Here is an 18,725-nt window from a genome sequence, read left to right as displayed (position 1 = left end):
TTAATGGTCAAACGAGATTTCAGGCTTACAACTAAAACCCAGGCATCATCAAGTGCTCTGAATTGGCAGTGAGAACGCGAAGGGAAAAAGAGCTCTCCTGACTCTGTACTGTAGCAGCCCGAACACCCACGAAAAAATTGTGCCAAAGAGTTGAAAAAAACACAAAAGAAAACTTCAGGTAATATTTTGGATTGCAAAAAAAAAAACAAAAAAAAAAACAAAAAACAAACAAAACAAAAAAGTGAGGATAAATTCAATGTTCAAACGGAATCTGATAAAATGCCATTTGGAAACTGCTTGGCCTTTTGTGCTCTTTATTTAATCCAATCGGATGTGGTATCGGTCTCTTGCTGCACTTCAAAAACAAAAACAAAAGCAAAAAAAAAAAGAAATAAATTTATATAAAATATATATATACTGACTTGAGCTTACACAAGACGGCACTTGTAAAAGGTTATATTTTTCCACTGCAGTTGAAGATTAATAAAATGGTGTCAAACATTCCCCAAAACTTCCTTTTTGTATTCTTGGTCTTTGCAGTAAAAGGGGAACCCGTTGACCTTTTCTTACCTTAACGGAGCAGTGACAGACTGATGGGCAGCTCCAAAACCAACGGGCTGCTTACGGCTCCCCTGCTCACACCATGTCTTATTTCCACGTGAAGGATCAGAATCTCTCGTTTCCTCTTCAGTGAGGCTTTTGCTTCTGAGGAATCGGCCCTTGCTTATCCCAAACGGTCAGCAATGAGCCCAGAGGGATGGAGGAGGTGCAGGGTGCTGTTGTGCTCATTTCATTTTTACTGATGCAGCTGTTGATGCAGATTCGCAATGCTGGTAGCAGTTTGAACGCGGGCATCTCCAAAACCCCTTCGTGGGAGGGAGGCAGGAACCCTCAGCCGCTATCTTTAAGCAGCAAAGCAGGTGGCAATCTGTGTTATCCCCCGGTTTCCTCTTCCCAGTCTGATCCTGGACCCATCGGCGGCAGCGTCCACGCTGGCTCTTGTACAGGGTATCAGATATGTGCCTTTCAGTGCTGGGTTCAGATCGCAGTCCAAGTGCCGACTTTGAACCAGTGTACAAACCTGATCCGAGCTCCCAGGTGCTGAGGGTGAGGAGGAGCTCCCAAACGCGGGCAGCGAGAGGCCTGGGCCAACAAGCTCGAGCAATGCCTTTTCTTTTTAGTTTGTTTCTTGAGGTGGGGTGGGATTTCCTAAGGGGAAAATAATAATAATAATAATAATAACAGGAAAACAAAACAAAACAAAAAAAGCCATTCCTGAAGTTGGGGAGGGGGCGTGAAGGGAAGAAATCTGATCATTCCTCAGTGCTACCTGTTTCTGTCCTGTGTGGCTGTTCAGCTGTAGACAGCAGGAGAATAAAGTACACTGAGACAGTAGTGGAAACAAACTCGTGTCCGTTGTGTTTGTGTGTGTTGGGGCTCTCTGGGTTTTGCTCTCTCGGTGGTTGGCCGTGATGAGAGGTGGCTGTTGGAGGGGCTGAGCGCCCATCCTGTGTCCTGTGGGGGTCCGGGTGGGCCAGCACAGCCCCCAGCCTTGGGGTTTTCCCCCCGGCACGCTGATTGCTGCCGTGGGGGAAGGAGAACCTCCAGCAGCGCCCAACCTGACCCCTCTGTTTACCTTCATCCTGTCTGTTTCTCGCTCCTAGCAGCTCTTTGGCTCCGGCGTTGCCTTCATTCCATCCATTTCTCAGCTCTTTTTGGCTCCTGTCCGCCTTCAGACAGCAAGCCGTGCCCGGCCGCAGTGCCACACCTGCTGTTCCTCGTGGTCGGGGAGGACCCATCTCCTAACGAAGGGGTAGGGCTGACTGATTTACTTTGCTAAAGAAACGTCGCTCTGTTGTCGCTTCCAGTGCTTCTTATGGAGCTGCTGCTGCTCCCCCCCATCCCCCCCGGCAGCCACAGCCCCCGCGGAGCTCTGAGACGTGTGGGTGTGCGGCCGCGCTTCCGTCTGCGGAGCGGGAGGTGATGGAGCTGTGTCAGCTGCTGTGTGTGATGGGGACGGGAGGTGGGGATGGGGACGTGGCCACGGGGGGCCGGGCTGGGCCTCCATGTGGGCCTTGGGGCCAGGGGCTGCGGGACCAGGCCTCTATGTGGGACCAGGCCTCCATGTGGGACCAGGCCTCTATGTGGGACCAGGCCTCCATGTGGGACCGGGCCTCCAGGTGGGACCAGGCCTCTATGTGGGACCGGGCCTCCATGTGGGACTAGGCCTTGGTGCTGGGCTTCAGTGTAGGCCTTGGGGTCATGGCCTGGGCCTCAGGGAGGGAGCTGGGCTTCTGTGTGGGACTGGGCCTTGGGGACAGGCCTCGGTGTGGGCTCTGGGGACATGGCCTGGGCCATAGGGTGAACCTGGGCCTCAGGGAAGGGAGCTGGGCCTTGGAGGAGGGCTGCGCCTTGGAGCTGGGGCCTAGGCCTCGGGGTACCAGGGTTGGGCCTCAGGCCGGGAGCTGGGCCTCAGGGCTGGACTCAGCCTCAGGGCCAGGAGCTGGGCCTTGCCCTGGGGCTGGGCCTCGGTGCAGGGTCAGCCATGGGCCCTGCAGGGAGCAGAGCAATGCTTGGCCTTCTCCCAGAGGTGACGCCCGCAGCCCCGTGTTGCTGCACAGGACTGGCAGCCCCCCCGTGAAGCTGCTGTGTTCCTGGGCTGAATGATTCTTCACTTTCCAGCGTGTAGCAGGGGTGAATTTCCTCGTGTCAGGGACAGAGGGCACGGGAGGAAACGGTGCTGCCGTCAGCTGCTGAGGAGCGGCTTCCTGCCACAGAGTGTGATGGGAAGCAGCCGTGCTGCAAAACCTGGGCCCTGCTCTGCCGGGCTGGGAGAAACAGCTGTGGGCACCTGGGGCTGAGCAGGTGGGCCTGTGAGGGAAATGGAGAGCTCTGGCATCCTCCCAAGGGGCTGTGAGGGCATCGCCCCCCGCCTGCCCCCACCAGAGGCAGTGTGGACACTACGGAGCTGCAGTGGAGACCCAGCGCTGCCTTTCTCGGTGCTGCAGTGGCTTGCTGCATGCACGGATGCATCTTCTCCACCTGGAGCCACGGATCAGGGGCAGCTCGGAACCACCCAATGCAGCTCCTAAGCCACCCTCGGGCACCACTTCCATGGGGCCACCAGCGAGGGTCCGATCCCAGCGTTGTGCTGGGCAAAGCAGACAGAGCTCCATGCCCTGCTTCCACGCCAGCGCTGCTCTGCAGCAGGCACAGATCAACCGAGTGGAAAACGATCCGCGGCTTTCCGCTGTCAGCAGCCGTGCGGCAGGGCGATTAGGTTCTCTGCACGAGGATGCATCTGCACTGGCCTAACCTCGCTGCTTAAAATAGCACTTCTCCCAGCGTGGCTGTGGCTGACAGCGTAAACCGAGTTTCATGTTCCTGTGCTAACGTGGTGCGAGCAAGCAGAAAGCGAGGGGAGAGGCGGCTGCTTCGGCCCCATCCCAGCGCCCAGGTGGGGTCGGAGGCCCTGGGATGCATCCCTGCAGCCCCCGCCTCCTCCTCTGCGCACACGGGTGAGGATGCGCTGTTTTCTTTGCGTCAAAATTAACTTCCAACCTGATGGAAAACCTTAATTTGCACTTCAAAGCACTTTGCAGCAATCTTCGAGCATGAGCAGAGCCAGAGCTGATGCTTGGGATTTTTTCCAGGCCCCGTTCGTGGCGCAGCCCAGCCCTGTTTCCCCCCCCTGCCCCTTTGCTCCATGCCCACCAGCAGCCCCTCTTCTCTTGGCCGTCCTCCAGCCTCCAAGCAGCTCCCTGACCCAACGTTGCTGGCTCAAATACCAGCCAACAGAACCCAGCACCGTGCTCAGATCTGCCTTCAGCCATGGGGCTCCTGCTCTATCACCCTCCCCCCCCCCACCCCCCCGGACCCTCCGATGCAGGGTGGGGGTCCAGCCATGTGCCAGCAGCTCCCCTTCTGCGCCAGCAGCCAAACTCCAAGTGACGTCTGCTGAATCACCGCCGCTCCCGGCACGTCGCCATCCCAGCGATGATGCAGCTGCACTATACATAGCCTGGGGGGGGTCTGCATCGGGCTGTGGGGCCGGACCTGCAGCAGTGCCTATGCCAGGTGCTCCCTATGGGGCTGGAGCTGTACACTCAGCCTGAAGTCCGTGCTGTCCTCGCACCAACGCCTCTCCCCCAGCCCGGCATGAGCTGCAGCAGATGGTGGGGATGGGGATCGCTCTGTGCTGACATCTCCATCTTCCCCCCATTGCAAGCACCTGAACAGGAGCAAAGCCACCCGAGTCACGAGCTGGGATGCAGCTCCTGGGCTCCATCTCCCATCTGGGGCCATGGGATGAAGCCTCGATGGGGATGCACGTGTCTTTGGGGGCAGTGCCTTGGCTCTGTCCGTGCAGTGCTGTCTGTCCATGCAGTGCTGTATCTCTGTGCAGTACCATGGCTCTGTCTGTGCAGTGCTACCCATGCAGTGCTGTCTGTGCAGTGCTGTCCATGCAGTGCTGTCTGTCCATGCAGTGCTGTGTCTCTGTGCAGTGCTGTCTGTCCATGCAGTGCTGTCTCTCTGTGCAGTGCCATGGCTCTGTCTGTGCAGTGCTACCCATGCAGTGCTGTCTGTCCATGCAGTGCTGTGTCTCTCTCTGTGCAGTGCTGTCTGTCCATGCAGTGCTGTCTGTCCGCGCAGTGCCGTGCCTCTCTCCAGCTGCTCCCTGCCTCTCTAACAGCCGGGCTGCGGCTGCCCCCCGCTCCCCACCCGGGCTTTGCCCCGCAGCCGAACGCAGAGCATCAATTAATAAACCACGAGCGGCAACGTGGGGGAAGAAAAAAAAAATCACCACAACCACCACCACCAAAATCCCCGTCCGTAATTCCGTAATGGAAGCGGCTCCGAGAGAACAATTCAGGGAATAAAATGCTCTCCCCGCCCCCACCGCGCACGGCTGCGGCTCGGCTCAGCCCTCGGCCCCACCGCCCCGTGCGGACAGGGATGGAGAGGACCCCCCCCTCCCCTCCCCCTCCCCGAGGGGCTGCCCCGGCTCCGCTCCCACCGGGCTGCGTGGGGCGCTGCCCCGCTCGGGGGTCGGCGTCGGGGGCGGCCCGGAGCGGAACCGGACGGACGGACGGACGGGGACGGGTCGGGGCGGTACCGGCGCGGCCCGGGGGGAGGGCGCTGGCGGCCGCCCGGTGCCCACGTGGTTTCGCGGTGTCTCCGGAGCGGAAGAAACGGCGGTCGGGGCCGGGGCTGCGGCGGGGGCGGCGGGGACCGGGGCGGGACCGACATCGGGGCCGGGGGGGAAGGGAAAGGAAGGGAAGGGAAGGAGCCGCAGCCCGGCGGGCGCCGCAGCGCAGCGCATCCCGGTGCAGCGCAGCGCATCCCGGTGCAGCGCATCCCGTGCGTCGCCGCGCAGCGCCGGTGAGTGCGGGCCCTGGGCCGGGGGCGGGCGATGCGGGAGGGAACCGGGCTCCCCCCGCTGGCTGCCCGGCGGCTCCCGGCCTCCTCCGGCCCGTTCCTGCTGCCTTTACCGTTGCCGTTCCCGTTGCCGTCCCTCCCCCGGCCCGGCCCCCTCCCGTTCCGGCCCCTTTTCCATCTCCGCCGCCATCCTCGCCCGCCTCCCCACCCCCGGCTCCGCTTTGTCCCCAGCGCTGCTCATCCCGGCCCCTCTGCGCCTTCGTCCCCGTCTCCATCCCCGCCGCTCCCGGCCCATCCCGGGCCCCGTTCCAGCCCCCCCCCCCCCCCCCCCCCGCCCCAGTGCCGTGCGCGCTCCCCGAGGCCGCGGTGGACGCGGGGGGGTCCGGGGCAGCACCGGGGCGGGGGGCTTTGGGGGTCTCCGGGCCTCCCGCGGCCTCGTGTGCACGCACGTGTGCCCCGCAGCCTCGTGCCCCGCCGTGCTCCCCGTGCTGCACCGTGGCCCTCCGGAGCACCGCCCGCGGGAGCAGGGGGCACGCTCACTGTATGCCTTGCACGCCCATTTGCATGCCGCTTTGTGCACTCCCATTTGCACGTTGTTTTGCACGCGCATTTGTGTGCCCGTTCACAACCCCCTTTTGCACACCCTCCTCGTGCAAACTTGGGGCCGTGGAACCTCCAGCCCCAGTGCAATGGGCAGAGCTGGGCACTGGGCCCCACTGCCCAGCACTGTCCCATTCCCAACCCCATTCCCATCCCCATTCCCAACCCCATTCCCCCATCCTTATTCCCGTCCCCTTTCCCCCCATCCCCATTCCCACATTCCCCCATTTCAATCCCCATTCCCCCATCCCCATTCCAACATTCCCCCATTTCCATCCCCATCCCCATTCCCACATTCCCCCATCCCAATTCCCCCATTGTTCCCCATCCCCCCCCCCTCAGCCCCATTTTCCATCTCTTTCCAGAAAAGGCTGACTGCCGGGAATAAGGAGGGAGCAACAGCAGCGTGGAGCCCCACAAACTCCCTCCGTGGTCCCCAGAACCCAATGCCCGCTGTGCTGCCTCCAGCTGAGCCCCCACTGCCCACCACCCTCACCTGAGCCCCGGCACTGTGCCGCAGCCCTGCCCAGCCTGCGCCGCCTCGCCCCGCTCACGGGGCCCACTGCAAGGCAAGTGGTGGTCCGGGGGGGTCCTGCTGGGGGGTCTGGAGGAAACTGAGTCACAGGAGGGCTGGGCGGGGGGCTGAGCACCCCATTGGGAAGCTTGGCACCAGGATGCCCCCATCCAGCCCTCCTGGGGCCTCGCTTTGAGGGAGCCCCCAGGGAACGTTGCACGGTTTTGTGCGTGCCTCAGTTTCCCCACGGGGAAGCGATGATGCCTTAGTGGGGGGGGACGACCCTATTCCCTCCATCACTGTCTGGGGGGTGATTTAAAGCCCTGATGGTGATGTGGGACTGCAGTGCCGGGGGTTTGTTTGCATTTCATGCCCCTCATCCCATCAGAGGCTGCACGATCCCCCCCCCCAGGCAGCCCACGACCCCATGAGCTGCGGTGCAGGAGCAGTCAGTCGTCCCCCCCCCCTTCCAGCTCCGGGGGAGCTGAGTGGCCGGGTTTGGCCTCAGGCTGTCCCCGCCGCACCCTGCAGCGCTCGCTTCCCATTCCTGCCTGCTGCCATGAATTATTTGTGTGGCCGCAGCTCCCGGATGAGGCCGGGACGGGACGAGCTGCGGGCACACATCCTCCGTCCCCATACCGGTATATAGGGCAGCACGGCTCCGTGTGTGTGTGTGTGTGTGTGTGGGAGGGTGGGAAGCGGCTCGCGTGCGTCGCAGGGTGGGAGTTGGCGGCACCGGCCGCTATTTCTGGCACTCAGCTCCTTGGGGGGCATTGGGAAAGTCACCACGGTCGGTGTCCCCCCCCGGGGATGCTCACTGCCACCCCAGCTCCGCGATGTCAGCGCCCCGCAGGCTGCTGGGACCCCTCTGTCCCCATTCATTGGGGGGTGGCAGGCGGCTGCTGTCCCCTCCCCGCTGCTTGGTGGCCCCAGGGGTGCCGGGGGGCCGCGTCCCCCCCATCTCACCGCGTCCCCCAGGCAGAACTCGCGCTGCGCCATGGACTCCATGTTCGAGGACGACATCAGCATCCTGACGCCGGAGGCTTTGGGGCCAGACGAGGACTGGCTGGACAGCCCCAACACCGACCTCTCGGGGGAGATGTGCTCTGCGTCCCATTTCGCCCTCATCACCGCATACGACGACATCAAGAACCGCCTGAGCGGGCTGGAGAGGGAGAACTCCACGCTCAAACGGCGCCTGAAGATGTATGAGGTCAAGGTGAGAGCTTCGGGGTGAGGCTGGGGGGGGTCTCAGGGCCGGGGGTCCCACTGATGCTCTGTGCAGTGCCCGCTGCTCGGTGAGTTCGGTGAGGAGCACATCTTCTCCATCTATGAGGCCAAGGAGACGTCGCTGCTCAAGAGCGAGAAGGCATCGCTGCAGCAGCAGCTCAACCAGTTCCAGCACGAGGTGCGTGGGGGGGGGAGGGGGGTACTGGGAGCTTTGGGGGTTCCTTGGATGGCTGTTGAGCCCCCCGCCCTGTCCTGCAGCTGGAGAAGAGCAAGGAGCGCGAGGAGCAGCTGGACGAGATGATCCAGGCCTATGAGAAGCTGTGTGTGGAGAAGGCAGACCTGGAGTCGGAGCTGGGCGAGATGGTGGGCACTGTGGGGACAGCACCGTGGGGACAGCACTGTGGGGACAGCACTGTGGGGATGGCACTGTGGGGCTTCACGGTCCCCTTCCCCAGCCAGAGAAATCCATTCCTGTCCCAGCGAGCTGTGGTGGCCGTTGGTGACACTGCTGTGGCTTGGGGAGGCTGCAGTGGCACAGGGCTGGGGGCTGATGGGGCGTGCATGTGGTTCTGGGGCCGTGTTGGGGTTTGTAGCCATGCACGTGGCTTTGGGTTTTTATCCCTGCCGTGCCCAGCGGTGCTCCCCGCTGCACGTCCCCACCGTAGCACCCTATGCTTGCATTCAGTGCAAGGCGTGCAATGCTCCGCAAACCCCGCAGCGCTGCCCTGCCCCAGGGACAGCATCCCACGTGCAGCTGATGTGGGTCAGGGTGAGGCAGGGGACGTTGGGACTCACCCCTGTGTCCCCCCCCCTGGCAGCGGGCGCTGGTGGAGACGCATCTGAGCCGCATCCGGAGCCTGGAGCAGCAGCTGCGGCAGCGTGAGGCCAACCCCTTCCCTGCGCTCAGCGCTCCGCTGCCCGGCCAGGAGGTGCCTTTTCTCTCCCTGCACCCCAACCCCGGCCTCAGCCACGGTGAGCCACCCCCCCACCCTCTCCCCCAGCATCACTCCGTGCCTTCGGGGCTGAGAAACGCTCTGTGCCCGCAGTGCTGGAGCGCCCCGGGGGGTGGCCGAGCCGTGGGCTGGAGGCTGAGCTGGAGGCGGCGCGGCAGGACGCCCAGCGTGCACAGCACCGCGAGGAGCACCTCAAGGCTGAGTGTGAGCGGCTGCAGCTGGAGCTGAAGCACCTGCAGGACAGCCGGCAGCAGGTAGGGACCGGTGGGCTGCAGACCCCCGGGGGGGTGGGGGGGAGTGGGAGCTCACGGTGCGCCCCATCCCATCCCCAGGAGCAGTCAGAGCGGGACATGGCCTGGGTGAAGAAAATGGGCGATGACCAGTAAGTGCCTGCAGGGTGCTGGGGTGGGATGGGGGTGTTGGGATGGGATGGGATGGGATGGGATGGGATGGGATGGGATGGATGGGATGGATGGGATGGGATGGGATGGGTTGCGATGCAATGCGATGTAATGCGATGCAATGCAGTGCAATGCAATGGAATGGAATGGGATGAGATGAGATGATGGGATGCAATGGGATGGAATGTAATATAATGGGATGAGATGTTGGGATGGGATACAATGGGATGGGATGGGATATAATGGGATGAGATGTTGGGATGGGATACAATGGGATGGGATGGGATATAATGGGATGGGGTAGATGGGGTGGGATGGGATGAGATGGGGCACAATAATGGGATGTAATAGGACACAATGGGATGTAACGGGATGGATAGGATGGGATGCCATGTGATGGAATGGGATGCAGTGGGATGGGATGGAGGGGATGGGATGGTGTGATGCAATGGGATGAGCTCTGTTGCAATGGGATGAGTTATGATGCAATGGGATGCAATGTTTGGGATGAGCGGCAATGCAACCGAATGTGATGCGGTGGAAGATGATGCAATGGGATGGGATGGATGGGATGCAATGGGATGGGGGCTCAGGGGATGCCCTGCCGGGCACCGCTCCACCGTGGACACCCTCTGCCCCATCACCTCCCTGGGGACAGCGCTGGGGGTGCCGCCCCTCCTCCCTTTTCCCCCCTCCTCTTTAGGGGCTCTGTGCGGGGCGGGGGCTGCGCCGTGCGGGGAGCGGGCACTGCCCGCAGAGGGCGCTGCTACCGCGCGGAGCCCCATCAGCGCCCCACGCGTGACAGCCCCGGCTGCGCTGTCCCCGTGCCGTGTCGGGGCGATGGGACGCGGGGTTGGGGGGGTGGGGTGGGGGGGGGCTTTGCTCCCGTCCCCCCCCGGGCTGTGACGGCCGCGGCCGCACCGCACATTGCATCTCCCCGGGCGCGTGGGGCCGCGCGGAGCTGTGGACAGATCGGAGCTGACGTTCGGGGCGCGGGGTGGGAAAGTGCCGGATTTCCCCCCCCCCGCTCCTTTTTCTCGCCCCGACGGAGCCTTTCGCTGTTTCTGCTCTCTGATCTGCTCTGAGTTCCCCCACCCCGAGCACCCCCAGGCCTTCCCCATTCATTCGCTTCAGCGTTGCAGAGCTCAGCCCCGCTGCGCCCCCCCAGCGCACGGCCCCCCCCAAACGCAGCTCCGAGCTCCATTTCTCAGCCGTTCTCCGCTCGGGATGGGGAAACTGAGGCACCCCAACCCCATACCCCACAGCAACCCCCGCTCCCAGGGCGGGGCCCCTTCCCCAGCGCTGTGCTGTGTCCCCCCCGGAGCCTTCTTTTCTTGTAAATAAGGCCCTTTTTGGTAACTGCCCCTTTCCACTTTTCGGCGTGCAGGGCGCGCTCTCTGCGCCTTCCATCTCCGGGTGACTTCTCTTTCTTTCTTTCTCCAGATGACTCAGCCTGCCTCTGTAGTGCAGCCGCAAGGGCAGCGGGGTTGGGGTTTGACTCACCCCCCCCCCTCCCGCCCCCCCATGGCAGCGCTGCCTTTTGTTGTGGGGGCGATGGCTGCTGCCCCACCTGCTCCCTTTGGGGGCTGAAAGGCGCTTTTGTGCCAATTCCCAGCGCGGCGCTGCGAAGCTCTGCACCTGCACTGGTGTGGATGGGAGTGCCGACGGCTTTTCTTTCTTTGCTTCCCTGGGTTTTACTCATTTGGTTTTTTGCCCCTCGTTGGCTGTTCCCACAAAGGGTTCCGTCTCGGCGGCTCCTCGGGGCTGCAGGACCCCAATGCACAGAGCAGCACCGGGGGGAGAGGAAGGGTTGTTGCAGGGTCTGTCCTGGTTAAGATCTCCGATGGTGGCAGTGCTGCAGACCGTGGATGCTGGGTACGCCCTGCCCTCCTGTGCCACTTTTTTAGTGGGATTCTGTGGCTTGTAATGGGATTTTATGGCTTGTAGTGCATCTCAAGGAATCCACCCCGCGGTCCCCTTGGTGCGCAGGGTCATGGTGGCACCTCAGGGCCGTCCCCAGCCCCTCTGTTTTGCTCCATCCCGCTGTGCCCTCGTGCACCACCCCACGTCACCCCCTGCACATGGCACAGGGAGCACCCCCAGCCCGGTGGGCATTGGGGTGGTACAGGAGGATGAGCCCCACGGAGCAGCTCCCGGTGCTGGAGGGGAGGGGCAGGAGTTGCCCCCCCCCCCCCTTCAGCCCTTTGCATGCTCTCCCTCTGCCCACCCTCTGCCCACACGCAGATAGCAGATAAGCTGCGGTTTGTGCTTTCATTTAAGGACTGTCTCTTGTTTACCGGGTGCGGGGGTCACTTCTCCCCCCTCCCATGCAACCACAGGTCCCACGTTGAGGATGCTCCCCCCCCCCCCCCCCCAAGCTTGTTGCTTGGGCAGGGGGCTGCACCCCACTCCTGCTGCAGCAATGGGAGTGGGGGGCTGCAGGGAGGAGCCCCCATTGCAGGTGCTGGGGGGGGCCCTGTGGTTGGGCACGATACGACGATGTGGTTGGCATCTCCTTGCGTGTCGACTGTGCTGTGGGGGGAAGTGACACGGGCAGCCCCCTCTGCAGCCCCTGCCCCTTTGGGGGTGGGGGGCTTTGGGCTGTGCCCCACAGGACCCCCCCCCCCCCCCCCAGCTTCCTCCGGAGGTGAACCAAGGGGTGAAGCTGCACCCCAGAAATACGTTCTGGTTTTGTTTTGAACGAGCTGTGCCTCCCCCCATAAATTGGACACTTACACCGAGGGGGAGCAGTGGGGGTGCATCAATCCCTGCCTCCCCACATGCCCCCCCCCAGCGGAACACAGCCACCCCATGCCATCCTGCTGTGCTCCCACCGCTGTCCCCAGCCCTCCCCAGGCTGTGCCATTGCTCCGGGCTCAAAGGGGACCCAGAGGTGACCTGGAGGGGTGGGGGGCACTTTGGTGCTGCCAGGAGCCCCGCAGGATCCTGGCACAGCAGCGGTGCTCCCCGGCACTTTCGGGGCTGTGGGCGGCTGAGTTTTCAGCAGCTGTTTTGTTCTCACGTCTTATCTGCAGTTACGTATCAAATGCCACATTTTATCCTGAAACAGCGATTTTTTTTTTGGGGGGGGGGGGGTGGAGGGGGGGGAGGGGGGTGCAGGATGGGGAAAAAAGGGGGGGGGGGGGGGGTGAGGTTGCACCAACCCTCTCCAAAAACTCCTGGTTCCCGGAGGGACCCACTGTCCCCCTCGCTGCCCCCACCCCATCGCATTGCCTGAGTGTGGGGTCGGTGTGGGGCTGGGGGCTGCTCCTCACCCCACTCCCCCCCGGCCCCGCTCTGTTCGCTCCTCCGCCCCAACGCTGTGGTTTTCACACTTCCTCCCTGCACTGCAGCGGCTCTGGGGTGGCCCCGGGGTGCTCCGCTCGGCCAAAATCCGGCAGTGGGGCTTCAGCTGCCCCCACCCCCCCCTCCCTTCCCTCCCCCCCTCAAAACCCCGCTGTGGGGTGCGGCGCAGTGTGGGGCTCTGTGGGTTGCAGCGTGGGGTGCAGGCGCTGATGGATTGCAGTGTGTCACGGGGGGAAACTGAGGCACGGGCTGAGCCTGAGAGGAGGGAGCTGTGCTCCATGGGGAGCACACGGAGCCCATGGGGTGTGGGGGGATGTGGGGGGATGTGGGGCTCACAGCTGGTGGTGCTGAGTGAAGTGTGAGTGAGGCGGGGTGGGAAATGTCCTGCGTGGTCCCCCCGGTGACAGCCAGCAGAGCCATGGGGCCACTGGGGACGTGATGTGACATGGGGACACAGTGGGGCAGCTGGGGAGCTCTTCTTGTTCTTTTCCTACTGCCTTTTTCCTTTTCCATTTCCTTTCCATTTCTCTTCCTTTTCCTTTTCCTTTTCCTCTTCTTACCCTTTTCTTTCCTTTCTTATCCTTTTCCTTTCTTTTACCATTTTTCTTTCCCCTTCCCTCCCTCTTCCTTTCCTCTTCCTTTCCCCTTCCCTTCCTTTCCCCTCTCCTTTTCCCTTTCCTTTCTCCTTCCTTTCCCCTTCCCTTCCTTTCCCCTTTCCCCTTCCCTTCCTTTCCCCTTTCCCCTTTCCTTTTTCCTTTCCTTTCCCCTTCCTTTCCCCTTCCTTTCCCCATCCTTTCCTCTTCCTTTCCTCTTCCTTTCCCCTTCCTTTCCCCTTCCTTTCCCCTTCCTTTCCTTTCCCCTTCCACTTCACTTCCTTTCCCCTTTCCTTTCCCATTTCCTTTTCCCTTTCCTTTTCTCTTCCCCCCCCCTTCCTTTCCCCTTTCCCTTCCCATTTCCCTTCCCTTTTCTCTCCCCTTCCTCTCCCCTTCTTCTTCCCCTTCTCCTTCCCTCTGCATTCCCCCTTCTTCCCCTCTTTCCCCCTTCTCTCTTTCCCCCACGACAGCCTCACAGGCGGGCAGCACGGGGCAGCCCTGTCGGCTGCAGTTACGCCCAGCAGCTCGCGGTCCCCGCGGTGTCACAGCAGCTCACGTCACCTTGCTGGGCTCACGGATCCTGACAGCCCCGCGGGTACCGCAGGAGATGGGTTCTCCCTTCACATCACCACGACAGCAACACCCAACTTGGGGGAGATCTGATGACTTTGGCAGGGCCTTCGGAAAGCTGCTGGGCAGCGCTGTGTCCTGCACACGCCGCTCCATGCTCCCGCTTCTCCCAGCACCGGGGGCAGTGATGCACGGCCACAACTCTTCCCTTCCGAGTGCAAAAGTCCCAAGTTTTGGGGGAGTTTGGGCACGCCTGGTGCAAGGAGGGCCACGCGTTGCCCTGTGTGACACTCCGTCTTTGACACAGGGTGAACCTGGCGCTGGCCTACACGGAGCTGACGGAGGAGCTGTGCCGCCTGCGGAACCTCAGCTCCCTGCAGAGCCAAATCCTCCGTGCACTGCTGCAGGAGAAGAGCCTCAATGGTGGTAAGGAAGGCCAAGGGGGCGGCCCGGGGTAACGGGGGCTGTAAGAAGCAGAGAGCGCTGGCTGCCCTCATCCTGGGGTTGGTGCAGAGCTCCTGCATGCATCCGTCCCATAAGCATCCCTCCTGAGAGCGCCCATCCTATAAGCACCCGTCCTATGAGCCCCACTCCTTGGGACTGCCATCCTATGGGCACCTATCCCAGGAGCGTCCCTCCTGCTTGGGCTCATCCTATGAGCATCCCTCCTTGAGAGTGCCATCCAAGGGGCATCCATCCCGTGGGCGTCGCTCCTGGGAGCGCCATCCCATAACCGTCCATCCCAGGTGTGTCCCTCCTGGAAGTGCCATCCCGTGGGCCCCCCTCCTGCCGGGTCCCCCCGTGCCACCCAACACACGCAGGAACGCTGCCCACCTAACGGGGCTATTTCCTGTGCCCCCTCCCTCCTTCTCCCCGCAGGTCAGCGCCACTCTCCTCTGTCTCAGTGCCATTCCCCAGCCCAGCAGCGCCGCTCGCCCGCCCCGCAGTGCCCCTCTCCCGCTCCCGGCCGCCCTGCAGCCCCGCAGTGCCAATCCCCAGCGCTGCAGCGGCGCTCGCCGGCCCCGCAGTGCCAATCTCCAGCGCAGCAGCGCCGTTCGCCCGCCCCGGGACCCTGCCAGTCTCCGGCCCAGCAGCGCCGCTCTCCCGCGCCCCCCTCCAGCCCCTCACCCGCCCCGCAGCGCCGCTCCCCGGCCCCACCGCCGTGCCCATCCCCGGCGTCGGCGTCGCCGCACCGCCTGCCCGGCGAGAGGATGGAGCTGGGCTACGCCAAACCCTCCAGCCGCCACATCAAGGCCGGCTTCCAGGGCCGCCGCAGCTACTCGGAGGTGACCAACGTGGCCCCGTACCAGCAGAGCCGTGCGCTCTGGCTGCAGCCCGAAGCCTCCACGCTCCCCAAGCACCGGCCCTATGGTGAGGTGTACCTGGGGGGCGCGGGGGCACCGCTGAGCGCCCGCGAGCCCTTCGAGGAGCAGCTGCGTTTTGAGAAGCAGTCGTCGGATGAGGAGGACTGGGCGGACCCCGGACCCCCCAGCCCCGAGGCGGGGGCTGTGCGCTGCGCGTCCTTCTGTGCCGGATTCCCCATCCCCGACCGGACGGCTGCTGCCTACGCCAGGGCCGAGCATGCCCAGTCCTGGCCCTCTATCAATGTAAGTGGGACCCCCGTCCACCCCCGGGGTGATGTGCGATGGGTGGGGGGTCGGCGGGGGGGTCAGGGACCCCCTAACCTGAAGCGTGCCTCGGTTTGTCCCATGGGTCCCCAGCCTGTTCTGTGCAGGGAGAGGGAACGGGGGGTGATGGGGAAGAGGGATGATGGGGATGGGGGATGATGATGGGGATGGGGGTGAGGGATGATGGGGATGGGGGTGAGGGATGATGGGGATGGGGAATGATGGGGATGGGGGATGATGATGGGGATGGGGGATGATGATGGGGGTGAGGGATGATGGGGATGGGGGATGATGGGGATGGAGGATGATGGGGATGGGGATGATGAGGGTGAGGGATGATGGGGATGGGGGATGATGGGGATGGGGGTGAGGGATGATGGGGATGGGGATGATGGGGATGGAGGATGATGGGGATGGGGATGATGGGGATGGGGAATGATGGGGGTGAGGGATGATGGAGATGGGGGATGATGGGGATGGGGATGATGGGGATGGGGGATGATGGGGATGGGGGTGAGGGATGATGGGGATAGGGAATGATGGGGATGGGGAATGATGGGGATGGGGGATGATGATGGGGATGGGGGATGATGATGGGGATGGGGGATGATGGGGATGGGGATGATGGAGATGGGGGATGATGGGGATGGGGGATGATGGGGATGGGGATGATGAGGGTGAGGGATGATGGGGATGGGGGATGATGATGGGGATGGGGGTGAGGGATGATGGGGATGGGGGATGATGGAGATGGAGGATGATGGGGATGGGGATGATGGAGATGGGGGATGATGGGGATGGGGGATGATGGGGATGGGGGATGATGATGGGGATGGGGGATGATGATGGGGATGGGGGCTCGGCCCTGCGGGGTGGGCTCAGAGCAGCCCCCTGCCCACAGCTGCTGCTGGAGACGGTGGACTCGGAGATCCGGAGCTGCCCGCTGTGCCAGCTGGCTTTCCCCATCGGTTACCCGGACGATGCTTTGATAAAGCACATCGATTCGCACCTGGAGAACAGCAAGATCTGAGGCTGCCCCCCACCCACGGGCTGCCCCCTCCCCGCACTTTGGATGCTGCATGAGAACTGGCGGAGCAGCACGGCTCCGAATTACCTCCAGGTGTGCAGCAGCTGTGGAAGGACCGAGCCCAGGGGAGCCACGTGCCCCCCCCGTGTGTAGGTGGGTTTCCCCACTCGCCCCCTCTCTGCATCCCGAGCACAGTTGGATGCTTCACCCGGGATGCTCAGGGCTGGGGCCGGGGACCCCCCCTGCGCCGTCGTGTTTCTCTGCTTGATCTCAGGGAGGATTTGAGGGACGGGGTCCTGGATTCAGCCCCCAGACAGCAGTGAGGAGAGGGCTGCCCTCCCTGGGCTCCTGGGGTCAGAGTTGGTTGGGGTGGGAGGGGGGGGGGGCTGCTTGTTCTCGCTCCCCCACCTCTTCCCACCGGTTCAAGCACCTTTCTGGTCTTTTACGTGAGAAGCATCCCCCACCCCCCACTTCTCCCATCTCCCCACAATGATGCTGCTGAGAAACAAAACCCGTATGGCCGCGGCGCAGCATGGCCGTCCCGCACCGCTGCACCGAGCCCCGCAGCCATCGGCCCCCCCGGCCCCCACCCCACACCCCCACGTTCGATCTACCTCAACGCCTCCGCGCGGCCCCCAACACCGGGAGGGGGCACATGGCACCGTCCCCCCCCCCCCCCCGCCCCCCACCCCGCGCTGCATGTCCCCCTGTGCCGCACGCACCACCCCAGGGCACCCGGAGGGACCGCGCGCCGCGCAGTGCCACCGACCCCAATAAAACCCACACGCTGCCGGGTGCCACCGCTGTCCCCTCTCTTCTCGTCCCCACGGTGGAAGGGGGATGGGATGCGGTGTCCCCGTGGGGTGCAGCTGAGGGTGAGCGGGTTTGGGGTGCCCGTTTTGTAACCTACAAACGCGGCCCCGTTCCCAGCACGGCGGTGATGTTTCAGGTTTAGTGCTGGGGCGGGCGAGAAGAAATAGGACAATGACAAAGAAACCCCAAACCGCCACCGTCAGCCCCGGGGTGATGGCACAGCCAAACCCCAGCGCTGCGGGGCCAACCGGTGCTGGGTCGCTGCCTTTTGGGGGGTCCCCGTGCGGGGAGTGGGATCGTGGGGGGGGCTTGTCCCAAACTGGAGGGCTGTGGGTGTGTTGTGAAGCCCCCACCCTGAGCTGCTCGCTGTGCTGGCGCTGAGCGTCGCCGAGGTTTTTTGGGGGTGTGGGGGCACCCAGCAGGACCCCACAGTGAGCTCTGCCCCCCTTCCCATGGTGTGGGATGGGCGGAGGGGTGAGGAAACTGCCCGCACCCCCTGGGGAGAGCTGTGTGGGGGGGGGGCAGAGCGCAGAGGAAGCGGTGGGGTGTGGGGTGTGGGGTGGGGGCGCAGAGGAGGGGGATCCCCACGGCACAGCATTGGGGTGACGGATGGGTTCGCACCTCTTTGGCATCGCCAGCACCGACGCTTCTCCTCTGTGCGTTTCTGTAGGGCCTACAATAACCCCGTGTGCACAGAGGGTAAGGGAGAGCCCTGGGGTTGAGGGTATGGGGGTGGGGGTGTGGAGCTGGGGGGGGGGTTCAGCCAACTTGCTGCCCCGCAGAGGTGCGCAAACAGAGCCAAACCGCCCCGAATTTGCCTTTTTTGGGGGGGGCAAACCGTGCCCGGCAGCGGAACGCATCGCTGCGATGAGGTCCCCATCCCCGGGAGGTGCAGCATACAGCTATGGGGGGGGGTGGGGGGGGGGTAGGGGAGGAGGATCGGCTCTGCTCCCCACCGCCCGGGGCTGTGCTCGGGGCCGCGGCGATGGTGTGAAGCAGATACGGCCGCGCCGGCTGTGGGAGCGCAGCAGCTGCGCGGTGTTATCGCCGCCGATCTCTGCCGCTGCTGCTGCTGTTTGCGGGGTGGGAAAGGGGGGGGGGGGGGGGGGGGGAGGGGGGGGGTCAGAGCCCCGGGATCCGGAGTTCAGGGAGCGGGCTGGGATGTGGGGGGGGGGGGGGGTCCCTAAAAGAGATTAAAGCTGGAAGGTGGGGGGTGTTTCCATGCAGAGGTGAGGGCTGATCCCTGCGCGGCTGTTTGGTATCTCTGAGCTGAACGTCCCACGCAGCGGCAGTGCCCAAAGCTCCATCCCCACTGCTCAGTGCTGGGGGGGGGGGGGGGGCAATCCGGGAGCACAGGGGATGCCCCCCCCCCCCCCCACACACACCCCGTTCTCTCTTTTTGTGAAATCACGTGATAAATCTCCAGCGGCGGCGGTGCCATCGCCGTTACTCATCCCATGGCCGCGGTCCCGGGGGCGGCTGCTGACTCAGCTGTGAGCCGGGGGGGGGTTGGGGACCCCCACCCCATGGCGACGCTGCACCCCATCCCGAGCACCCACGGCTCTGCAAGCCTGCAGTGCGGTGCGTGAGACCCCCAGCGAGACCCTCCTTCACCCCCCCCCCCCCCACACCCCATGCCTCAGTTTCCCCACCCGCTTTGGGCACAAACCCACCATGGGATCCCATTCCTCAGCAGTGCCCTTCAGCCCCA

General features: G+C 63.6%; 1 protein-coding gene across 1 annotated transcript; it reads left to right on the top strand.

The window, feature by feature from the left end:
- The first annotated feature begins 84 nt into the window (after positions 1 to 84).
- Positions 85 to 16,998, top strand: TBKBP1 (TBK1 binding protein 1). Its single transcript, XM_015299472.4, has 11 exons — positions 85 to 5,382; positions 6,345 to 6,548; positions 7,472 to 7,712; positions 7,779 to 7,901; positions 7,982 to 8,086; positions 8,542 to 8,695; positions 8,770 to 8,930; positions 9,009 to 9,058; positions 13,854 to 13,972; positions 14,426 to 15,153; positions 16,076 to 16,998. The coding sequence occupies exons 3-11, from the start codon at positions 7,491 to 7,493 to the stop codon at positions 16,202 to 16,204; spliced, it is 1,791 nt and encodes a 596-aa protein (XP_015154958.1). The 5' UTR covers positions 85 to 5,382; positions 6,345 to 6,548; positions 7,472 to 7,490; the 3' UTR covers positions 16,205 to 16,998.
- The last annotated feature ends 1,727 nt before the right edge of the window (positions 16,999 to 18,725 follow it).

The sequence above is a fragment of the Gallus gallus genome, chromosome 27, assembly GCF_016699485.2.
Source record: "Gallus gallus isolate bGalGal1 chromosome 27, bGalGal1.mat.broiler.GRCg7b, whole genome shotgun sequence".
Classification (NCBI taxonomy): Eukaryota; Metazoa; Chordata; class Aves; order Galliformes; family Phasianidae; genus Gallus; species Gallus gallus.
This window is presented reverse-complemented; position numbering and strand designations above follow the sequence as displayed.